The 20,559-nt window shown below is 39.4% G+C and overlaps 1 protein-coding gene across 1 annotated transcript; it reads right to left on the bottom strand.

The window, feature by feature from the left end:
• Positions 1 to 3,744: 3,744 nt before the first annotated feature.
• Positions 3,745 to 16,998, bottom strand: LOC102107774 (embryonic protein UVS.2-like). Its single transcript, XM_088057986.1, has 11 exons — positions 16,930 to 16,998; positions 16,731 to 16,767; positions 15,674 to 15,799; positions 14,386 to 14,503; positions 13,647 to 13,825; positions 9,873 to 9,954; positions 8,817 to 8,944; positions 6,968 to 7,083; positions 6,326 to 6,551; positions 5,106 to 5,224; positions 3,745 to 4,540 (listed from the first exon to the last, which is right to left on the bottom strand). The coding sequence occupies exons 1-11, from the start codon at positions 16,996 to 16,998 to the stop codon at positions 4,310 to 4,312; spliced, it is 1,431 nt and encodes a 476-aa protein (XP_087914112.1). The 3' UTR covers positions 3,745 to 4,309.
• Positions 16,999 to 20,559: the final 3,561 nt, after the last annotated feature.

The following is a 20,559-nucleotide window of genomic DNA, read 5'->3' as shown; positions in this document are numbered from 1 at the left end:
AAACTACACTGCCCAGGATTCCCCACGGCCCTAGCGCCGAGCCGGCTGGGCTACCATCGCCGCGCGATGCATTCTGGTACTTGCAGTCCGGTGCCGCTACCCGCCCACGCCGGAGGCGCCGTGTCCCGGAGGGCATCGGCTGTTCTTGGGTGTTAATAAGACAAAAAAGTGTATTCTCTAAGGCTGACAGTGTTGCCCTGAAGCTACTCTGGGTTTACGGGTTTTTTTGGGTGGTTTTTTTTGGTTTTTTTTTTCTGTTCTAAACCTGTGGTGAGATCCTGTCTCAGAAGAGCAAGAATCAGCTGAATTACAAAACTCCAATTACCCCCAGCCCATCCTTCTGCCAGTGTTGATCCGCCTGCCCTTAGGGGTAAATGTCCTGCGGTGTTTGTAAAAAGAGTCACGGAGTGCAAATGAGTCATCCTGTTAACAGCGTGGGTTTGCAGGTACACTGTGCATTCTTTCCAGTTTAATATGTAACCCCACGTTGTAAAAACGTACACAAATTAAGAAACGGACTGATTTATTCGAGGAAGTAAAACTCCTTAATATCTGAATAAAGATAAAATTAAAGGAAAAAAATGGGGGGGAGGGGGTTTTCTCTCAATCTTTCATTTTTGGCATTTGTGTGCTTTTTTGGTTAGGTTTTTTAATGGTAAAAAACATTAGAAAGCCAATTGGAAGCTAAACTTTGCATCTGTCTAGCAATTGTGTTGGAGACCACCTGGACATTTTAGATATTGTAGGCATAAAGCAAGGAATCGAGACAAATATAAACTCAAATAAAAGGCTTCATTGTCTTTGCTTTTGAGTGTTCTATGGCAAAACAGGGCCAGGAGACTTCAACCTTGATGTTACAGTGCAACCTACCGATTGACAGGTGGAATTTGGAGTGCAGCCCTTTAGGGGAAAATACAAGCAGCCACCCAAGGAAACCTTGCCAGCAGAGGTGCGCGGGGGGATCACGGCCGGGAAACTGAGGCTGCCTGCTGAGAAACGCCTGGGCTGCTCTGCCCATGGAGCTGGGAGCCGTGGCCGGGGCGGGAGGGGAGCCCTGTCTCTGTCACCTGTCTGCAGAAGAAGCGCTACACGCTCCCGTTCCCGTTCCCTGCAGGTGTCCGCCAGAGGGGGCCCGGCCCCCGCGGTTCTCCAGCTCCCGAGCCCAAGGCCATTTGGCAGCAGAGCAGCAGCAGCTTTCCTTTATTTCTCTTTTTTTGCCCCGCGGATGTTTCCCATGGTAAAGAGAACTCGAGTGTAAAATCCTACGTGACGACTTAGCCTATAACGTTTTCAATGTCTATTTGAAGTGCAGGAGGGTTTAAATGGGCTTTGGTTTGTATGTCTTCCTCTTGCTAAACTCAGTTGTGGCACAGCAAGTTGTACATTCTCCGTCCTACATAGTTATAGCTGTTCTGCTCTGGGGAGCTCCCACCTGGAGTGCTGCATCCAGGTCTGGAGTCCTCAGCACAGAAAAGACAAGGACCTGGTGGAGCACATCCAGAAGAGGGCCACAAAGACGATTAGGGAGCTGGAGCACCTTTCCTACAAGGACATGCAGAGGGAGTTGGGTCGAGTTGAGTCAAGAGACAAGAAGGCTCTAGGGAGACCTTATTGCAGCCTTTCAGTACTTACAGGGGCCTTATATGAGATGGGAACAAGAATTTTAGCAGGGCCTGTTGTGGTAGGACTAGGGACAATGGTTTTAAACTAAAGAGGGTTGATTTAGTCTAGATATAAAGATACATTTTTTTATGTGTGGGTGGTGAGGCATTGTAACAGGTTGCCCAGAGAGATGGTGGATATTCCACCTCTGGAAGCATTTAATGTCAGGTTGGATGGGGCTCTGAGCAACTTGGACTAGTTGAAGATGATTGTTTATTGTAGGGTTTTGGACTAGGTAACCTTTACGTGTCCCTTTCAACCCAAACTATTCTATGATTCAATAACCGGGGTTGTAGTCATGCAAGTGTCATCTCAACCACAGTTATTTGTTTATGTAAGGGAAATGTGTTTTAAATTAAACACAAAAATAGACCTATGAATAGTACATTTTTGTGTGCTTCTGTAATGTTTTATTCCAGGCTGTTTTTTCTCCTGCAGCAATAATTGACAGATCTCTGTTCCGGTTCTTACAGACTACAAAAAGCATACAACTCAAAGGCTCTGATTTGCCTCCCAGGTAGGAACCAGGACGGTCTCAAAGCAGGTAAAAAAAGGAATACTTGGACACAAACACTCCTATTTCTTACACACACAGAGGCTTGTGGAAGTGGGTCTCTCTTTAAAAACATCTGGTTTTGTATACAATTAAAGTAACCTGTTTGTGTCTTGAGTTATGTACATGTATGGGAATGCATATGTTCATCACTGCTAGACACCTCTGTGTTTTGAGGTTAAATCCTTACATCCTGGATTTCAAGAGTGTGTTAAGTGAGTGCTGAACTTTAATTAGAGCTTCTGAAAATCCTCCTATTGTGATATTTGAATCCTAAACTTTTGACTATACTGTCCCTTGTGTCTACTAGCTGGTTACTCTTCCTTCATATACTTCAGAACATAAGTCTGTTTATACATGGGCAATGTCCTACTTAAAACCATATTTCTAGGGACAAATTGCACGACCAGTATTCCTGTATGTGGTATATTGCTTTTGGAATATGCTGTTCATTCTTTTACCAAATATGGTTGAACATCTAAAACATTGCACGTATGTAGAGCTCCACATCAGACCAAGGGAAGGGAATCTAAAGTAATACTCAAGTTACAAAGCTGTTCAGCACTGTATGTTTAAAACAGGGACCTGTTCTACTTTGTTATACAGTGAGAGTTGTCATGGGGTTGTTACTTTTGCACCTCCATCAAAGTCCTCAGACTCAAAGAGAGGAATTAGCATTTTTTCAGTGTGAAGCCGAACTTAAAAATAGAAGTAGAGTTTAATTTTCTGTCATGCTGATGAAATGGTTACATTTTCCAAAAATATGCCAATCTAAATAGTGAGCCAAATTAAATGAAGAAATTCTTTTTATAGCCATAAGATTGGAGTTTGTAAGAAATAGAAATATTTCTTGCCTGCTGTGCATGCACTTTCCCACCATGATGCAAGCAAGCTTTAAACCCTGATGTCCAAAACTTATCAATTATCCTTCTTCTGTGGGTGAAAATTAACCAGTGCTTAAAAAGCAAAACCTTACAGTTCTTAAACCCCTGCCCCCCACTGCTACAAAGTCATCATAATTCAAAATTTTCTTGGCTGCACTAGGAAAGCAAATTGACAATTTCTACATGCTCTTCTTCACAAAGACATAATTTCAGCAAAATCTTTTATTATCCATTATGTTTTGGCATCTCCCAGTTTGGCACTAGCATTTAATTCTGAATACAGCAAATCAAGGCAAAGTGTTAGGTGTTTACAGTGGTGATTTCTTTCTCTACTCCAGTCATCTCCTTTGAGGAGGATTTCTCTCTACAAACAAGGTACTTCACATCTAAAATGCTCTCCAAAGAGAAAAGTCAATGGTCTTGCATTAGGTTTTCAGGCCTCATTTTAAAAAAAAATATTTTGGTAACACCTTTATAGACAATTTCAATACCTGACTCAGGCCACAGCAAAGTGACAACAATAGGTGCTTCATTCCATTCCTTCTCCCTCACTGCTTGTTCCTGCCACTCTTTAGTTTCTTTAGTTAAATCTGTTCCCTGACCTGGTTCATCTCACAGAGGAGTAGTGCAAATCTTTGAGTTGAGGTACTGTATGTCATGCTGTTCCATGACACCACTTGTTTGGTGTCAAGTGGTGATTTCCAGGCTAAGCTCTGGTGCCTATATGAACTGTGTAAGTGATCTTGGCTTCAAAACATAAATAAATGTGTCTGAAGATTTTTCTGTATGCATGCTGGAATGCACATTAAGGTTGGGTGATAGCATTTGCCAGAATACAGGTTAAAGTTGCTATATAGCCATGTTCTGAAATTTTTTATGGGCACAGTTTCTACCACTAGAAGTCCTTGGACATCTGCTTACATAGTTTCAGCTCTGCTATTGTGTTTGACCATGCAACACCAGCAATGGGAATACTATAATAAAAAGCATACAGTCTCAGACAGAAGCATCCCATGGGCAGGAACATTTCTGTCCGTGATTCACCATGGAAATTAACTGTAGTTGTAAGACTATGAGGTCAAACTTCATGCTTGTTAAAGGTATCAGGCTATATTTTTTTTTCTGAAATTGGTGGCATCTTGACTTTTACCTGTGGCTAGCTGGACTCTTACTCTCATTCTGTGTTTTTCAAACCCCATCTGTATTGTACTTACCTAGCAAATGTATAACTCATCACAAATCCAGGCAACTCCCACACTAAATCACTGTGGAATTCAACCAGCACAAAGTTCCCAGTGGAAGTAAAGTCTGCAACCTTCTCTGTCCCACAATAAGGGCCAACTGCAGGTGATGTAGGGCGGCTTCCATCATGTATGAGCAAGTAGTCATAAATGCATTTGTCACTATACTCCAGCTCAAAGGATAATGTTTTGAGAGATATCTGGAGAAAATACAACCAAAGCACTTTGTTTCCAGGTTGCAGCCTTTTTTCTTACCCATTTTTTACCAACAACAAATACTCTAAACTCCTTGTGTGCAGGCACCATTTTTTATTCTGTGTATGCACCACATCCTGATCCCATATGGCAATGCAAATTAGTAGCAAATTATTTGCTTAGTTCATCAGTATTTGGATTGGAAGAAGAAGCAAGGGACAAGATTGATCTTCTATGCTTCACATTCTTTCCTCTAGAGAAATATAAAAACAGCACTGTGTGATGTTTCAGTTTTCTAGTGGGAGCTCTTGCCTAGGGATTATTTTGAGCAAAGCCTTGTGGTACAGGCTAGATTGATAAGAGTTCACTTGCACTTGTAAAGGTTTTCCCTTGCTGAGCTATAGATACCAAGGTCCAGCATAAATTCTTAAAATTAATTTTTGCTTTCACATTTTTACTCTGAGAATGCCTGCTGAAAAAGTGACATAACAGCTCTTATTCTTCAAGGGAAACAGAGGTTTCATCAGAGAACAGTGATGAAACCCACAAATGAATTTGTATGTGCCTTACCTTGTATCCTACTGGAGAAGTGATGACCCAGAAACATGCTCGGTTTTTGGGGTATTTATTGGGGTAGTTTGGAGAGGTGATGACTCCCTTTGAATCTCTGAAAGTGGCTCCACAATTCACTAAGAAGTAAAGGAGAAAAACAGATATATTAAGAAGAGTGTTTTATCAGTATAAATGAGCTTGCTTACACCCTACTGTATTATTTCTTCAAACCAAGAAGAAAATGTGCTACCATGAAAATCTACTGCTGAAACACCTTATTTCTCCACGTAGTATTTGTACCCACAGCTGTACTGAAGGAACTAGAAACATGTCTGATAAATAATCTCTGGAGGACAGGGAAATGCTGCATCTAAAGCTGTATCTGTCTTTCCAATCAACTGTTACCATATTAGCATAGCATTCTGGTGGCACTAACTGCCCTTCAGAAAAGAAGCAGCTCAAGTATTCAAGATTGCATTATCAAGCTAGATCTATTGCTTTCTAGAAATTACTCCATTGAATAAAGCAAAAAGAGTAAAAATAAATTTTTTTCTAAGATTTCTTCAATTTATGCTCTAAAGAAGTTTGGATTTGCAGTTGAAAGAAGGCAACTTTGGGCTACTGCCTTCTTGCTGAAAGCATGTCACAGCACAACAGAATTTGGTCTGGCAGTCCAGAATGTATTTGTGTTTGCAAAAAAGGCACCCCTCACATGTCTACAGGAAGTACTGTGTTTCATGTACATAAAGAAAACTTTTAATTCAGAAGGTGTAAGGTACCCAAGGTCAGTACCTCTCCCGCTGCGTAAAATTCCACAAAACCTTGAATAATGTCTTGTCCAGATAAAGGCTTTGCAACCCATTGATTGAGGTCTCTTGTTGATTCTGCAGACTTTGTGCTCTTTAGCTGCACTTCTCCTATTAATGTCAGTCATTGCATTGTTTTTATTTAAAGACATTGTTCTGGTGATATGAAGAAGCCTAGCAGAGGCTCTCAGAAGAATGTGAGCGAGACCTCAGGATAACTAACATAAGACCCATGCAACATCCCATTTTCTGTTTCCTGTGAACCTTCAAACCCATCATTACTACCCTTCTGCATTTCCAGTTGCTGTGAAAGTGTGAAGAATGACAGCAAAAAGACCCACTCTGTAGTGTATAGTAAAAGTTTTCACTTCTTCTGTACAAATGTACTGCTAATGCTGTTCTCCAGGCTTTGTAAAGGAGTGTTGTTCATACCTCTGTTGTAGGAGGCTCTGAATCCTGTGGCTGTAATGCTCTCATCACTTACAAACTCTACCAGCATTGTCGATCCAGATGCCACTAAGGAGGGCAGTGGAGCCTTCCCACAGTACTTGTCCAGCAAGACAGGGGAGCTCTTGCTGTTCCCATTGTAAATTTTTATATAGTCAGAAGAACAGTCTGAGGAGCGTTGGAGATCAAAGGCCTCAAACTGCAGGAAAATCTGGAGAAACAAAAAAGCAAAAGTTGGGTTTAATGTTATACACAGGGAAAGTCTCAAATTATCTACCTGAACCTTCATATTCCTTTTACTATCCCTGTATTACTGAAACCTTACTTTCTATATAAAAAGAGGACAGGATTTCACCTAGCTGTCCTATTACTCAGATCCCAGAGACAGATGTTTCACTACTGCTTGTCTTTGAAAAGCCATCCAATCTGAACTGCATAAACATCGAGTGAAATAATCCCTCCAATAGTCTTAACTCTTACGAAAATTGTTGAGACTTTCATTTACTGCATAACAAAATAAATGTCTGGATCCATGAACTGACTCCCAGGAGTTACTCATGGTAGCAAAATAATGCTGTGTAGCCTGGATACTGTGGTTCAACCCTTTTTTCTCCTAATAAAAGTTACCTTACTTCGACGGATGCGGATCAACCACAGACAGTTGCTATTGTTCGGGTATGGGGATGGGTAATTGACAGAGGAGAACGAGCCTTTGGGTTTGGGCAACACAGAGCTACAGCAATCTGAAGGGAAGAACCAAACAGTGTTGAAGAGAATGAAAACTGCACAAAAATATTCCCATAATGCCTGACAGGTCTCTCCGATCATTTGCAGCAGTCAAACTTGTCTAAATTAATTATAATGCTTACAACTGTATTGCTGTTCTTGCTATGCAAGTTACTTGAAAACCTCCAAGTGAAATAAAGGCAGTTAAAGTGCTTACCTGTTTCAGCTACTAATGTTTTTTTAAAAGGCAATAGAGCTTCCCTCACATATTTCAGTTTACTAAAAAGGGCCTGGGTCTTTCATGAACTTTCATGAACAGAAGTACTTTCAATGACAGCAGTACATCAATTTCCATCAGCAGCTGTATGTGTATTCATAAGGGTGCACAAAAATCAAGCTTGAAAACAAGATTTTGTCAAAGCTGAGAGAGGCAGTCACTGAGAGAAGATAGTAACAAAGAACACTGAAGTCAGCCTACAGACCTAGTGACTGGTATACAAAGTCTGATCTCATCTGTCTTTTGTCTTTCCACATCTTCATTTTTTGCATTTTATTGAATTCCCCAAATTACAGAATATGAATATATGACATCTGCTCATGGGAATTTATGACATTTTTCTCTTGCTTCCTACTTTTCCTGAGACAACTAGACTTTTTATGGGTTTCTTTAGTTCCCGAGTTTTTCCTCCTTTTTTTAAAATTTAGTCCTCTTCTTCCAAAACATACAGATCTAATTATGAAATTACATAGTAATGGTACTGAAGTGTGATTCATTCCCCGTCACACTGTCAAGAATAAATATTGCTAAATACTTGTTATCACTATATTTGAGACACATAAACTGTGAAGTTGTTGTATCTGAAGTTGCGAATTTGGAGGAACCACTCTCAGCAATGATTTCTGTACCTAACAATCCAGCTGAAGAAATGCTGATTTCTTCTCAATTCAAATTCTTTAACTAAGTTCTAACACAAGAGCAGAATTTAGTACACTAATATTTAGATCTTGTTAATGCTTCTTGCTATTTTGGTGGAAACTAATTGAATAACATCTCAGAAAAGTCAAATACCATATAAATCAATTAGCCTTTGTCTTGGTAGTTGAAGTAAAACCCATGCAGTGCAGGAGCATGATGTTATACCAAGATGTTTTGTGCATCTTGGCTGAAGAGTTCCTGTTTACAGAGGAAAGCTAGGTATTTCTAGACCTGAAGATACTACAGGCATGAGTTAAGAAATGTTTGTGGCAAGAAAGTAGATATCTATACATGCCTATGGTTTTCTCCTCAAAGGTGTTCTGATCAGGCTGAATGGCACCCATACTTACAGCCCTGCAGTCATTTTGTAATTAAGAGAAATCACAAATCTGCTGGCACTACTGATGCACATGACTCTAAGCTATACTCATGGCTGAGTAAAAGCTTACATGCTTTGCAACCTTCAGACCTTTCCTGAAATGAGATTTTGACAGAGGTAGCAACCACGAGTTCTCTGATAGATTTTGCTTATCTCAAAGAGCAGAATTAGGTGAGGATAACTCAAAATGAGAGTGAATTATTGAAAGTAAACTGTCCTTTCCAAGAAGGCAGCAGTTTGGCACAGGGACAGTTCAGTTATGTGTTGTAGGGTGAGAGAGATGTAGTGAAGGGACTGTGTGCCTTAGTTTGCTAAATAAAGTTTCTTTTGGGGGATGTCTGTCAGTGCCTACAGACATCAGGAGTATTCACATGCCTTCTACCTACAACACTTACTGCACTTGTAGAGCTTGTTGATTTTAGCTACATCCAAGTTACTCAGCCCTTCTCTCTGCCCAATAGGTATAGAGGGATCAGGAACTGGTACAATAGTTGGTTTTCCTGGAGTGCTGGAGAAATCATACCTGTAGAAATAAAGAAATCACATTTCTAGATTGCTTTTCATAGACAGGGAAGTTCTCTAACTGCATAATCATTTTTCATGTGCCACATAAACAGAATTTTAATGGAAATGGACAAGAAGCTTCTCAGAGACCTGGTAGCCTTCCCTGAAGAGGAACAGCATAGCAGATATTTGGTGTTGAGCAGGTAAAAGCAAACAAGCAGAAAAAGCTGCTCTGTCCTGAGTGAAAATGCCTTTCACCAATGTCAAGCAAAATGGACTGAATCCCACTTTCTTGGTTCCTGAGGCAGAGGAGCAGAAATAGTTCTGTCTCAGTTACTAATTGCCAATTTACTATTTGCAATTTCCTGCCTCCTGCTAGTCCAGTTTTATTTCATGGTTTTGTTCAGAAATTGTTACTTGCTTGTGGAAATGAAGGACTTGATACAAGCTTGTACATTATGGACTAAAACACAGCCTTAGACAATGTTCCCAGATTAACATAAGGCAGCACACAACATCTCAATGATATAAAAAAATTGCATCTTTCTTGCCTCTATACTTGAATGTTGTTGTCTATGATCAGCTGTTACTACATTTACATGCCTACATGCTACATTTACATTTACAAAATAATTTAAGCTTCAGAACTGGTTTAGATCAGTGATTCAGTAGTTAGACTTTGGGCCACAGCCATGTCAAAGGCCTTTAGCAAGAGGCAAGAGTACGTTGGAAGAAAATGTGGTCCTATGTTTTGATTCTATCCATATCAACTCTTGTTTTCCATGAATCCTGCTGACAAATGCTCACCCTTAATTATGTCCACGCACTCAATTTTAAATGAACAGCAAAAGTCACTCCCTGAACAAGCAACTTCTTCTTCCTAGATCTGAGCAGAAGATCTGAAAGGTGTTTGCTCCTTTGAAAGGATATCTCCACAAACAACTTACGCGCCATAGTGCATCACTGAAGAGTAGTCATAGGGAAGGCCCAGGTTTTTGGAATTCATTTTTCCAAAGTTCCCTTGCTCCCCTGCAAGGTAGGAAAGCAACATTTCAGTCAGAACAATTATTACTGCTCTAATAGTATACTCCCTGCTGTCATAATCTAGAGAGTAACATAGGATACCAATATGTGTTCTCATGATATCTTGGATGTATCAAAACCACTAGAGATTTTTGAAATCCATGGGAACCCATTTTTACAGTCTAGTAGGTTTCAGAATATAAAGTTAATCAAATAAATTTTGATATAATTAACGAATACAATCTATTCTTGAAGCAAAGTATTCCTCTGTGCATCCTCATTAGGGTGTCTCCAAATACATTCAATGCATTATCTTGAATACCATAAGCATCCAAACTATGTCCCCAAAGCTGCATATCTTGAGAGCGAAATCTGGCTGACAACCTAGATGAAAAATTCAGAGCTATGCATGGGTGATATCTTGCTGAGTCCTTCCACCACAGGGTTACAATGCCACAAAAGAAAAGAATACATTTTCCCTGTTACTTGCCCCAGAGCCCATGCTACTGCACATGTTCTGGTTTTGTCTCTGGTCAAACCCATCAGCAGTGTCTAGAGTGAAGTGATATGACTCACATGAAGCAGAAAAACAAATTCTGTCAGAACAGCTGCTGAGCATCTCATCACTTTTCATCTGTTTAACTTTAAAAAGCCAATTTGAGATAAGAAGGTGTTACACTGGTACAGGGCTGGGGCCCAGGGACAGAGATGGGATTTCACATCACCTAGCTTTCTTTTTCCAAGTCAGGCACTGAAGCTATTCCTTACGGCTTCCAAGATAGTCAGACAAGAGGGAAAGAGAGACACAGTTTGAGAGACTTTCATATGAAGAAGACATTTTTTCTTCTCACTGACTGGAGATCATGAATATGAATTACATGCTGGGTCTCTTCTCCATGGTGAGAGAGGCAAACAAGCACTGTCAGAGCAGTGAGCTGAATGCAGCCAGCCTGGCATTAAGACTAAAGCCCTAGCCACTGAGCACTACTTTCCAGTTCTGTACCTTCATTATTGTAACTACAAATGTGGTTTGTAAACCACAGACCATCTGGACAAGAGTTCAGAGTTGGACATCCTTGAGATTAACACAGCTGTCAGGCTTGCAGCCAGAGCAGATCTCAGACAGTAATGTTCTTCAGCACTGGTCCTGGACTGAGGGCTAAGAGATGAAAGAGAAGATTTGAAATCTCCAAGTAACAGAAAATTTGTGGATAAACATGAATTCGGAGCTTTTCATAACTGTAAAACTCAGTCAAGGCTTAAACTGTTTCTCAACAGTATTGGCCTTCCTGACTCTGTTTTAATCTCAGTCCCTCTTATCTGCTATACTGACTTCAGAAAGAATTATCAGCTAGTGTGCAGCTTTTTTTGAGGTGATGAACAGAGAACACAGTTCAAACATGGTGAAACATTGAAGCATATGGCTACTGTTTGGCACAGAAGTGCTTTGCTGAATTGGTTTGCTAAATAAAGAAAAAGTGACAGCATCCTGGCTGGACTAAGGTGCTGCCAGCAAACTACTACCTACCTCATCACATATCAGAGAGATCTGGCTGTCTAGACCTGCACATGTCTGGGGACTTACCCCATCTTTTCCATTCTCAAAAAAGAAAAAAAATCTACTTCTGCCAGAGTATAAGTGCAATGACTCAAAAGAGCTGAAAAAGAAACTATGGCTGAAGACTCTGAATATACTTTTTTTCACAAAAGGGTAGGAAAAACAAACTGAGTTTCCAGTAGCTAAGTGGACAGCAACCAATCAGGCTGCATTTTGTCAAAACAAAGAAATAGGATGGCTTCCAAGGTAAATTGCTGGATAAAAACAAAAGCCAGAAAATATTCACAATAAGAAAGTCCTGGCAGGAGAAAAACAGCTTGTGTGAGTAAGCTGAGATGCTGGAAAAGGTCTTGAGGTCTAGTTCTGCACCATCAAGGTCAGCAGGAGCTCTGGCATCAGCACTGTTAACAGCAGTATGTTTTAACATTACAGTCCTCATGAACATAGCTCTTTCTCCATTTCCTTTTCCTTTCGTATCTTTGCATTTTTTCCCTACAGTGCTTGAGCTCTGCACTCTGCATTTCAACTCCCTTGCCACAACAATAATCTCATTCTCCACCCATGGTGAACACTCAAAACACCAGTGATATACCTCATCTCCTTTGGAAAACCCTTGTCCTCTTTACCTCTTCCCCCTCATTTATAATTTCATGATACTGTGCCTGAATCAGAGCTTGGTTACATTTGTATCCTTCAGGAATTATGACATCTGAACCTGTGGAGTTCCCTTTGCAAAACTAGTGTAAGATTATGTGTGTTTAGTGTATATATTAGTGCATATAATTTCACGTTTCTCTTTCCTAGCACATCTTTTGCTGACATTTCAAACATGGTACACCCTTGTTGTACAATGGCGAACAACTCACAGCAAAACTACACCTTAACACTAGGGCTGAAACCTCAATAAAGAACAACAAAAATGGAATTTACTTAGGATATCATGGGAATAGCTGAAGAAAGTTTGGAGAACAGTGTGTTAGGAATTTGCAATAAAAACAATCAAGTTCCATCTGGAGAAGAAGATGGAAATATTTTTAGCTGTGCATGATACTGAGTAGTTGAGTATCTTATTTGTTGAAGAGACTTAATAGAATTTAGTATTCAATTGTCCAGCCTCATTTACTATTATTTTCTATAATGAACTAAATTGGCTATTGTATTTTTACAATTGTTATGGATTACTCAGCTCTCTAACAGATGTCAGACAAGTGACTCCCTGCATACTTTCTTCTGGTATTTTCCTTCTATGGACCGCTGTCTCACTTTCCCTTGGATTTCTTGCCATTCTCTCTACCTTTTCCTCCCCAGAGCCTGCAGCTCTTGTATATGATGAGCCCATGTTCCCAGCACACAGATCATGGGCACCTGCCCAACCTTTTCATTCTGCATTCCTTTCCATAAATAGTACCCACTCATTTTTCCTCTACAGAATTAGCACTCCTGATTGCTCCCCACGGCTCCTTCTTTTCATGTGTATATGATCCTGTCCACAAGGAGGAAATAATTTGAGTCTTTTCTCTCACATCAAGCCAGGTCCCAGAATTTTGCCAATGCTAATGGTTGCATGTGTTTCCAAAGCCTCCACATTGAGCCACTTGTTCATACACATTTTAGGATATGTATATTTCACTAACTGCCAAGATGCCTACTGGCTGCCTTCCCCTAATTCCATGGCTTTCCCGGGATAGAATTGTTGTGTGGTTCCCCATCATGATCCTGAATGTCACACTTCACCCCCCTCAGTTAAGGGTCCCATAGCCTCACCTCCTGGCCATTGTCTTTGCAATAACATTTTGTAATCCTGATGATCCTGGTATTTTGGGGTCTGGGCTCAATATGGAAATCAAAGTAAGAATATAGAGCTACTTTTAGGCTGCATCTTTCACACTGCCATAGGTGTAGCCACAGAAAGTCCCTTAATACAAACACTGAACAAGAAATTCCCTTAATACAAACACTGAACAAGAAATTCCCTTAATACAAACACTGAACAAGAAATTCCGTCACACTGAATGTGCTACTGCTGCTGCTGCAATTCAGCCAGCATTAATCATGCTCCTTACTTGCATTCTTGTTCAGAGGAGAAACATTCTCCTTTAACTGTAAGGATATATTTTCTCTTAAGATTTAGTGGACATACCTGCCACTATGTGTTCCCACATAATCTTGACAAACCTGTCCCGATCACTCCGTGCCTGTTCATGGATGAAACCCAGAGCGTGGTTCATTTCATGCTGAATTGCTCCTTTATCCATGCAACCATTTTTCACCAGACCTACTGCTTGACGACCTCCAATCTTTCCAAAGTAAGACCAGCAGCTGAGAATAAGCAATCAATAACCAAAAGGATCACATTTACAAATACAAATATATAGATGCATTGATATGTCACCAAGGTTCTCTAGATATGCGGCCACAGCAGGGGACATGCAAATAGTCCCTGGCATGAGATATCTAGGCTTCTGGAAGCTGTCAAATGACACAGTGGGAGGGAAATGAAGCCTTTGTGATGAGGACGGCAAATTTTAAACCAGTAAATTTGCTATATCAAACTAAGGTGAAGCAGTATAAAATATTAAGCAATGAACCTGAAGCAATTATACTTATTTAAATGTTTACAACAATTAAGAAAAAATTCTTATTTTGAATTACACCCCATTATCTTTAGATCCACACACACACATTTATTACTGCAGCCTATTAGCTGATGTAACTACCAGTATATCTACAGAAAAATGAAAAATTGCACTTTGTCTCTAAATCTTTACTGCTAGGATGAATTAAAAGAACCCCAAACCAATTATTTAAATTCAAAACAAACCAGAAAAGAATCTGAAAGTCCTTTTGAGTGCTGCCACTCTCAGAAGACGGGAGCTTACCTCTGCCCTCGCTCAACATAAACATAGTCTGTTTCTGTAGTGCGATTTACAAATTGCACACAGGTCAGTGTGGAGATCTCTTGCAAAGCATCAGCAATCCAAGACCTCTCTGTTATTGCTAGAAAGAGAAGGGGGCCAGGAGAAATCTTTCTTGGTTAATCAAAAAACAAAGTGCATTGATGGGGTGCATTCCCTCAAAACTTCACAGCAGTCGTTAGCTCTTTATCATACAAATATAGTAAAAAAAGGGCACCAAACATTCAGAGATCTTCAAACTGATTGGACTTTTATGGGGAGTATAACAATTACAGCTATCCCATATTATTTAGGAGACAGCTGATGGAAAGCAAAAGATTGGCATTGTGTCTTCCATTAGACAGAACAGAAGAAATGAGGCAGTTTCAGATACAAATAATTGGATTAAAATATCCCAAATGAGCCATCTGATTGTAGCGAAGCACCAAAACCCTGTTTTGTTTATCAGAAAGAGCAAATGCTTGCCACAGACCCCTTGGAATCACTTGAGACAGCCAGGGCTCTGAAGATTACTGTTTCTATTCAGGTACCAAATAAAGATCAGAGTGTTTATCTACTTTGGAACATTTTGGCCTAATTTGGCTTCCTCAGTTATGAATCATCTACAACCGATGTGTATCTCAATTTCTTAATATTTAAACTTTGGAGAGAGGAAGATAGAGGGAATAACCCTCACCTATCCACAAGAGTATATACTGCAGTTCTGGAGGTACATGGGCAGAGAAGCAGCCTGGGTAACACAGAGATTGAGCTTTCCTCAGTTCCTTTCCCAAGGAGGGAATCAATAAAGAAAAAGAATATCTCCAAGGATTTTTCCTCCATTTTTGCCTCTACAGGGGTTCTAGCATGGGAATATTTCTATGAGAGATTTGAAAGAAAACTATAAAGTTCAAAAACATGTTCCTAGTGGCAATTTTGACAAAAATACATTTATAATGTGAACAAATTATGCCTCTTCTAATGTATTTCCTAAATATCAAAGTACATGGTGGCTAACAGGAGCGAGCTCATATTTGAAATTACAATTAGTTACCTGACTATTGGCCCAAGTAACCACATATTTTAGTGTGATCTGTTTGGAGTCTTAGCCAAACTTCCATGGGGTTAACAGGATAACAAAAGAGACGTGTCAATAAATTCTCACTTGTGCAAAGGTTGCTTTCAGTGCATGCCAGAGAAACATAAAATATCAGGGAGCACAGGGATAGGAAAATCAAGGCTAACTTTAGAGCATCCATTGGCATACACTCACAGAAATCAGAAGAGATGTTAACTGGAACTTTGACCAGTCCGTCTTGTGATTTGGGCCATAAACAACTCTCACAGTTAATTGCACTGCGTCGCCCTCTTCTCAGTAGGATGTCTCCTTCATACACAGCTATTTCACCTGGCAGGTGCAGAAAATAAAGAACATACAAGGCACTGAGAAGGCAAATACGTGTGCAGAAAGAGAGGTGAGAGGTACACACTAACCAAGATTTTGCATCTTTGGAAACTTCTTTCACTGAAGTTCATTTCCTAATAATGTGAGGAAGGATTAGTATACTAGACTGGTTAGGTCTGCCTTGCTTCCTGGATAGAAAAGTTTAGTATTAATAAAAATAAATAAATAAATAAATAAAAATAAAATAAAATTTAAAAAATGTTTAGTATTAATGTCATAGTGCAGCTGTAATCAAAGTTGTGACTAAATAAACTTTAGCTTAAGAAGCTTTGGGAGCTTTCAGAGGGGAATGCTAAGTGTTATAAGTCATTGTTCTCTTCATTAGAGCTTGTGGAATTAAAGAAAAATTATAATTGACCTCTTGAAAAATAGAATTAAACATACGAAAGAAATCACTATTTTTATCATGCATATTGAATGTATGCAAGCTATTAATTTCCAGGTTAACTGTGAATTTGACATAAGACATTGTGATGTGCTCCTCAGTTCTGACATTAAAACACTGGGAAAACATTTCTCACAGACAAAAGCTATCTGTTATTAGGCAAAAAAATGTCAGAAGTCTTGGACAGGAAAGTACCATATATCACATAAGAAAGAGAACAAAGTGAAAAATATTCTGATTTGCTAGGGCTACATATGAAAAAGAACATTTCATGTAGCACCTGTTCAATATTCTTCTTAATTTCTTTATCGCAACAGCATAAAAAAATCACACTGAATGTGACCTTAAAACTCATTTGAGTTCTGTGAATTGCCTTCCACTGATGGTGGAGAAAAGAAAACATTTTCAAAGAGAAAAAGATACCAAATCATGATATTGAGGCAGTTCCACCAAAACCATTCATTATTATATAATAATTACAAATAAACTCACCTAAGTCATCCTTTCTTGTAGGTATCTGGAAAAAAAAAGAGCACGTATATTTTAGTACATGCTCATCTCCATAGCAGAAAACTTCTATCAAGCAGAAACACAGCAGTAAGAGTTTCTAATTAATTTTAAGATAGAGCAACTCAGCAGCAGCAATGTAAATTCTCAACATCTCAGAGCAGGGACACACCTGGACAGGTTTACTTAGTGCAAAGCTACAGAGAAATGCTAAATGAGTTGGCAGAAGAAAGTACTTCATCTTCAAATTTCCAGGATGGTCTTCTCTGCTCTGCAGCTCAGTTCTCAAAATTGTGGTTAGTTTACTTGGGGCAAGTTGTATGGGAAAGCTGCTGCTGTTGTTAACAAGTGTAACAAAATTAGATAACAAGAAGTATTTTCACAAAACAAACAAGCTGCAGGACCTCTCAAGAGAATTTCCAGGCTCTCATTTCTTATTTATCTTCAGAAAACAGAGGAAGTGGAGCAATAGGAAAGAAAATTCAGTAACCTTAAAGTGACTCATCTTTAATTCTAAGAAGCCATGAGCTGCTGCAGGTCCCCTCACTGCTGACCAAGGGACAGGATATCCGGCAGCAGTCTGTTTACAGCAAAACTCCATCTCAAGAAACTCTTTGATCCATCCACACTGACTACCTGTGAGAGTAACTCCTTAGTTTACTACCACTAAAACCTTTACTGCCTTAGTTTGCTCTGCAGAGCCCATCTATCTGCTTGTCCCCTCTGCACAGCTCCCAGCCAAGCATTTCTGGCCAGGAGCACTAAAAATCTGTTGGAGTCAGAGATGAATCTGCTTGTTGACAGAAATTGTTATTCCAACATGGTATCTTGCAATATAATCATTGCTGACAGAAATTGTGTGTCTATCTGGAGTCTGCAAATACATAAAACCACCAGGTCACAGAGTTTTGGCTTCCCGGCTTCTGGGAAGCCCTCCTTCCTTTGATGTCCATGAATAGAAACAAGACTAGAAAAGCAGGCTGAATCCTAGAAAACTCACACTGTAAGAGTAAGCCAAAGAATTAGAATATTCATGCTAAAGCCACATGAACATCACCACAGGCAGGCAGATCCCCTGAAAAAATACTGAGGAACTACTGAAAATCGTAAAGAGTTACTGTATCAGATCTTTAAGAAAAAAGCAAGAAAACCTTTGACATTTCCTGCAAGAACAATATTTTGAGGAACCTATGTGGACCACAGCAAATCAAGATGGCAAGTGCCTTTCCAGAGAGATATATGGTCTGGTCCTTTGTTTCTGAGGAGTACTTTGCTAGGAAAATTTTAGCTGATATTATGTAAAGCTTTGCTACTATTGTTTTTGTTTTACCTTACTAACAGTTTGCTCCTCAGCTTTCTAAAACATTCCACATCTCTGTGACTTCCACAATTTATCTGCATTTATCATTTCCATGTAGAAAAATAATGAGGTGCAGATAAAAAGGACTCTTTTTCGTTTGGCTGATCAGAGGATGAAGTTCAGAAGTCCTCATTAGTTTGTTACATTGTTAACTAGAGCTCCTCCAGTACAGTTCCACGCAACCTCTGTGTCTATTCAAGATCAGGCTCAAAAGAGAGACAGAAGGAGTCACAGGAGTGTATTTCTGCTACACATCACAAAATGACAGAGGAGAGAGCAGAAGTTATTAGGCAATAAAAGCAAGAGAACAAGACCAGATCACTGTGGAGAGCCTGCAGCTGGGTCACTCCAGGTGTGCAGCAAGCAGGGATGGGAGGGCCCTTTGAAGTTCTGCCATACAGTTTTGCATATTCATTCCATGGGAAGAAAAAAGCCCTCAAAGCAAGGGATTTATCCCATGGTTTAATTAGTTTTCCTGACTGCCAGAAACAAAGGGTGTTTATCAAGGCTAATTTATAGACCAAAGTCTTGTATCACCCGATAGCACATTATCAGGAGTTGTCTCATAGATGCAAATTTCCTTTTTGATCCTCCTTGTCTACATTATCTGCTTTGATATTCTACCAGAATACTGTCCAGGTCTTGGTTTCATTATCTATCCAAATCTGACTACACAGCTGTAACTTGCTTTACTTCTCCCATATGCCTTTTCTTACATTGCATTTGACAGTTCTCATTCTTAGCCACACTGTCCTTGATCTGACACATATTTTATTACTGCTATTTTTTTGAAATTTTAATATTATGTTTTTTACATTTTTGGGGATGCTTAATTAGTTTCACCTTTATTCCATGACAGAGAATGGGCAATTCTTTCACCATGTAATCCAAACTGCTCTTGGTAAAACGTTAAATGACAAAATCAGAAAAAACAAACACCTATAGGTGTTTAAGAAGCAGGTTTTTCCCTAGGTCTGTATCAGTAACACGTATCATCACAAGCATTAAGTATTGTATGTCCCATCTTTTTCCATAATGAGAAAGCACAGAGGCATTTTCCCTGTCTAAAACATTAGAGTGAATGAACCTATGAAGGGTTCCCTTCCTGTGAAGGGAAACAAAATTCAGGAAGGTAAATGGTCATGTGATTGTCTCAGCATCCAGTGGAATATCACATTAAAGCTCAGTTCCTCAGCTATTCACTCAAAGGTTATGAAGGTAATTCCTTGAGAACAGTTGGCATCACTCAACTGTGTATTCACCTTAGGAAGCTGATTACTTTTGAGGAGGAATCACAGCTATCTCTATTTAAAGAGGCCAACTATTCTTACTACATAAAAGTCCCTAGTTTTTAAAGTAACAATTCTAGAAAGCATTGCACTTACTACATGACAATTATTTTTAAGGCTGTTTTGAGGGAGAAGCCAGCTTCTGTGGAAGAGCATTAAAAATACCTGTAGCTATTAAATGAAGCTATTATACTACACTATAACAGGCTGAAAAGAGTTAAACAATAAAAACATATGCAAAACTTCATTTGTGTTTAGAATTAAAGATATTTAAGAGTTAACTGTTTACAGATATAATGTCTTTCAGGATGCTAGGATTAGTGAAAGCATGCAATTCATGCCTCATTAACTGATTGAGAGAAGAAAATGAGCTTTCCTGTTTTTGAGTTGTCAGTCAGTTAATCAGTTTAGAATAATTAAATCATTGACCTTGATCAAATGCAAAAGTGTTTTGGCTTCTGTGGAAAAGGTCAAAATCACAAAAATAAGATTTAAATCTGTTCCCTGGTCCTTACTTTGTCCCAGTCACCAGGCAGCAAAAGCAAACCTTTCATAGAAAAGGTTTTGAGCAAAGCATACACTTGATACAAAAAACCTTTGAATGCTAGTTTTAATATAATTAGTCAGTTGAGGGGTATGTTACAGAATTTTATTCCACTGCATATATTGACATATTTCCACATTTTAGGTACGCTTTTATTTAAAATAAAGATTTATTCTTTAGAAGAAAAAAAATCACCAGAGTCAATGCTGAACTATATTGAAGTCAATTTAAAAACAACATGTATGCAGACTCTGTTCCTCCCAGACCCCCTGCAGCAGTGTGAAGTCTGCTATTTTACCACCACTTATCTTTTACCTTTCCAGTGTCAGAATGATACAATGTTAGAGAGGTGCAAGTCCAAAGATTTTGCACTGGAGATAACTCCAGGGGTCAGTGACCCTTAACCACAGATGATGCCTAGAGACAAGAAGCATTTACAGCACAGTCGGTTTTCTCTGATTTGCTGTAGGCTGAAGAGAACTTTACTACAGCCTTTGAACTTGATGCATGGGGAAAGTTGGGATCCAGGAGACAAGTTACAAGGGCTGTTTTCAGTATTTGAATATCTACATACCCAAGGACTGAGCCAGATGGGACTGGCTGGTCTAT

The sequence above is a fragment of the Pseudopodoces humilis genome, chromosome 7 (genome assembly GCF_049639895.1).
Source record: "Pseudopodoces humilis isolate 2021_Gansu_Grassland_sample_001 chromosome 7, ASM4963989v1, whole genome shotgun sequence".
Classification (NCBI taxonomy): domain Eukaryota; kingdom Metazoa; phylum Chordata; class Aves; order Passeriformes; family Paridae; genus Pseudopodoces; species Pseudopodoces humilis.
The sequence above is the reverse complement of the archived record's forward strand: the minus strand, read 5'-3'. Positions and strand labels throughout refer to the sequence as shown.

What these genes read in the sequence shown, in the direction of transcription:
- LOC102107774 (XM_088057986.1), bottom strand. Translation starts at nt 16,998, where the DNA reads ATGAAGTACTTTCTTCTGCCAACTCATTTAGCATTTCTCTGTAGCTTT. An exon ending in CACTAAGTAAACCTGTCCAG is followed by an intron (nt 16,768 to 16,929) that starts GTGTGTCCCTGC and finishes TTTTTTTTCCAG; the next exon opens with ATACCTACAAGAAAGGATGA. An exon ending in TATGTTGAGCGAGGGCAGAG is followed by an intron (nt 13,826 to 14,385) that starts GTAAGCTCCCGT and finishes GCTTATTCTCAG; the next exon opens with CTGCTGGTCTTACTTTGGAA.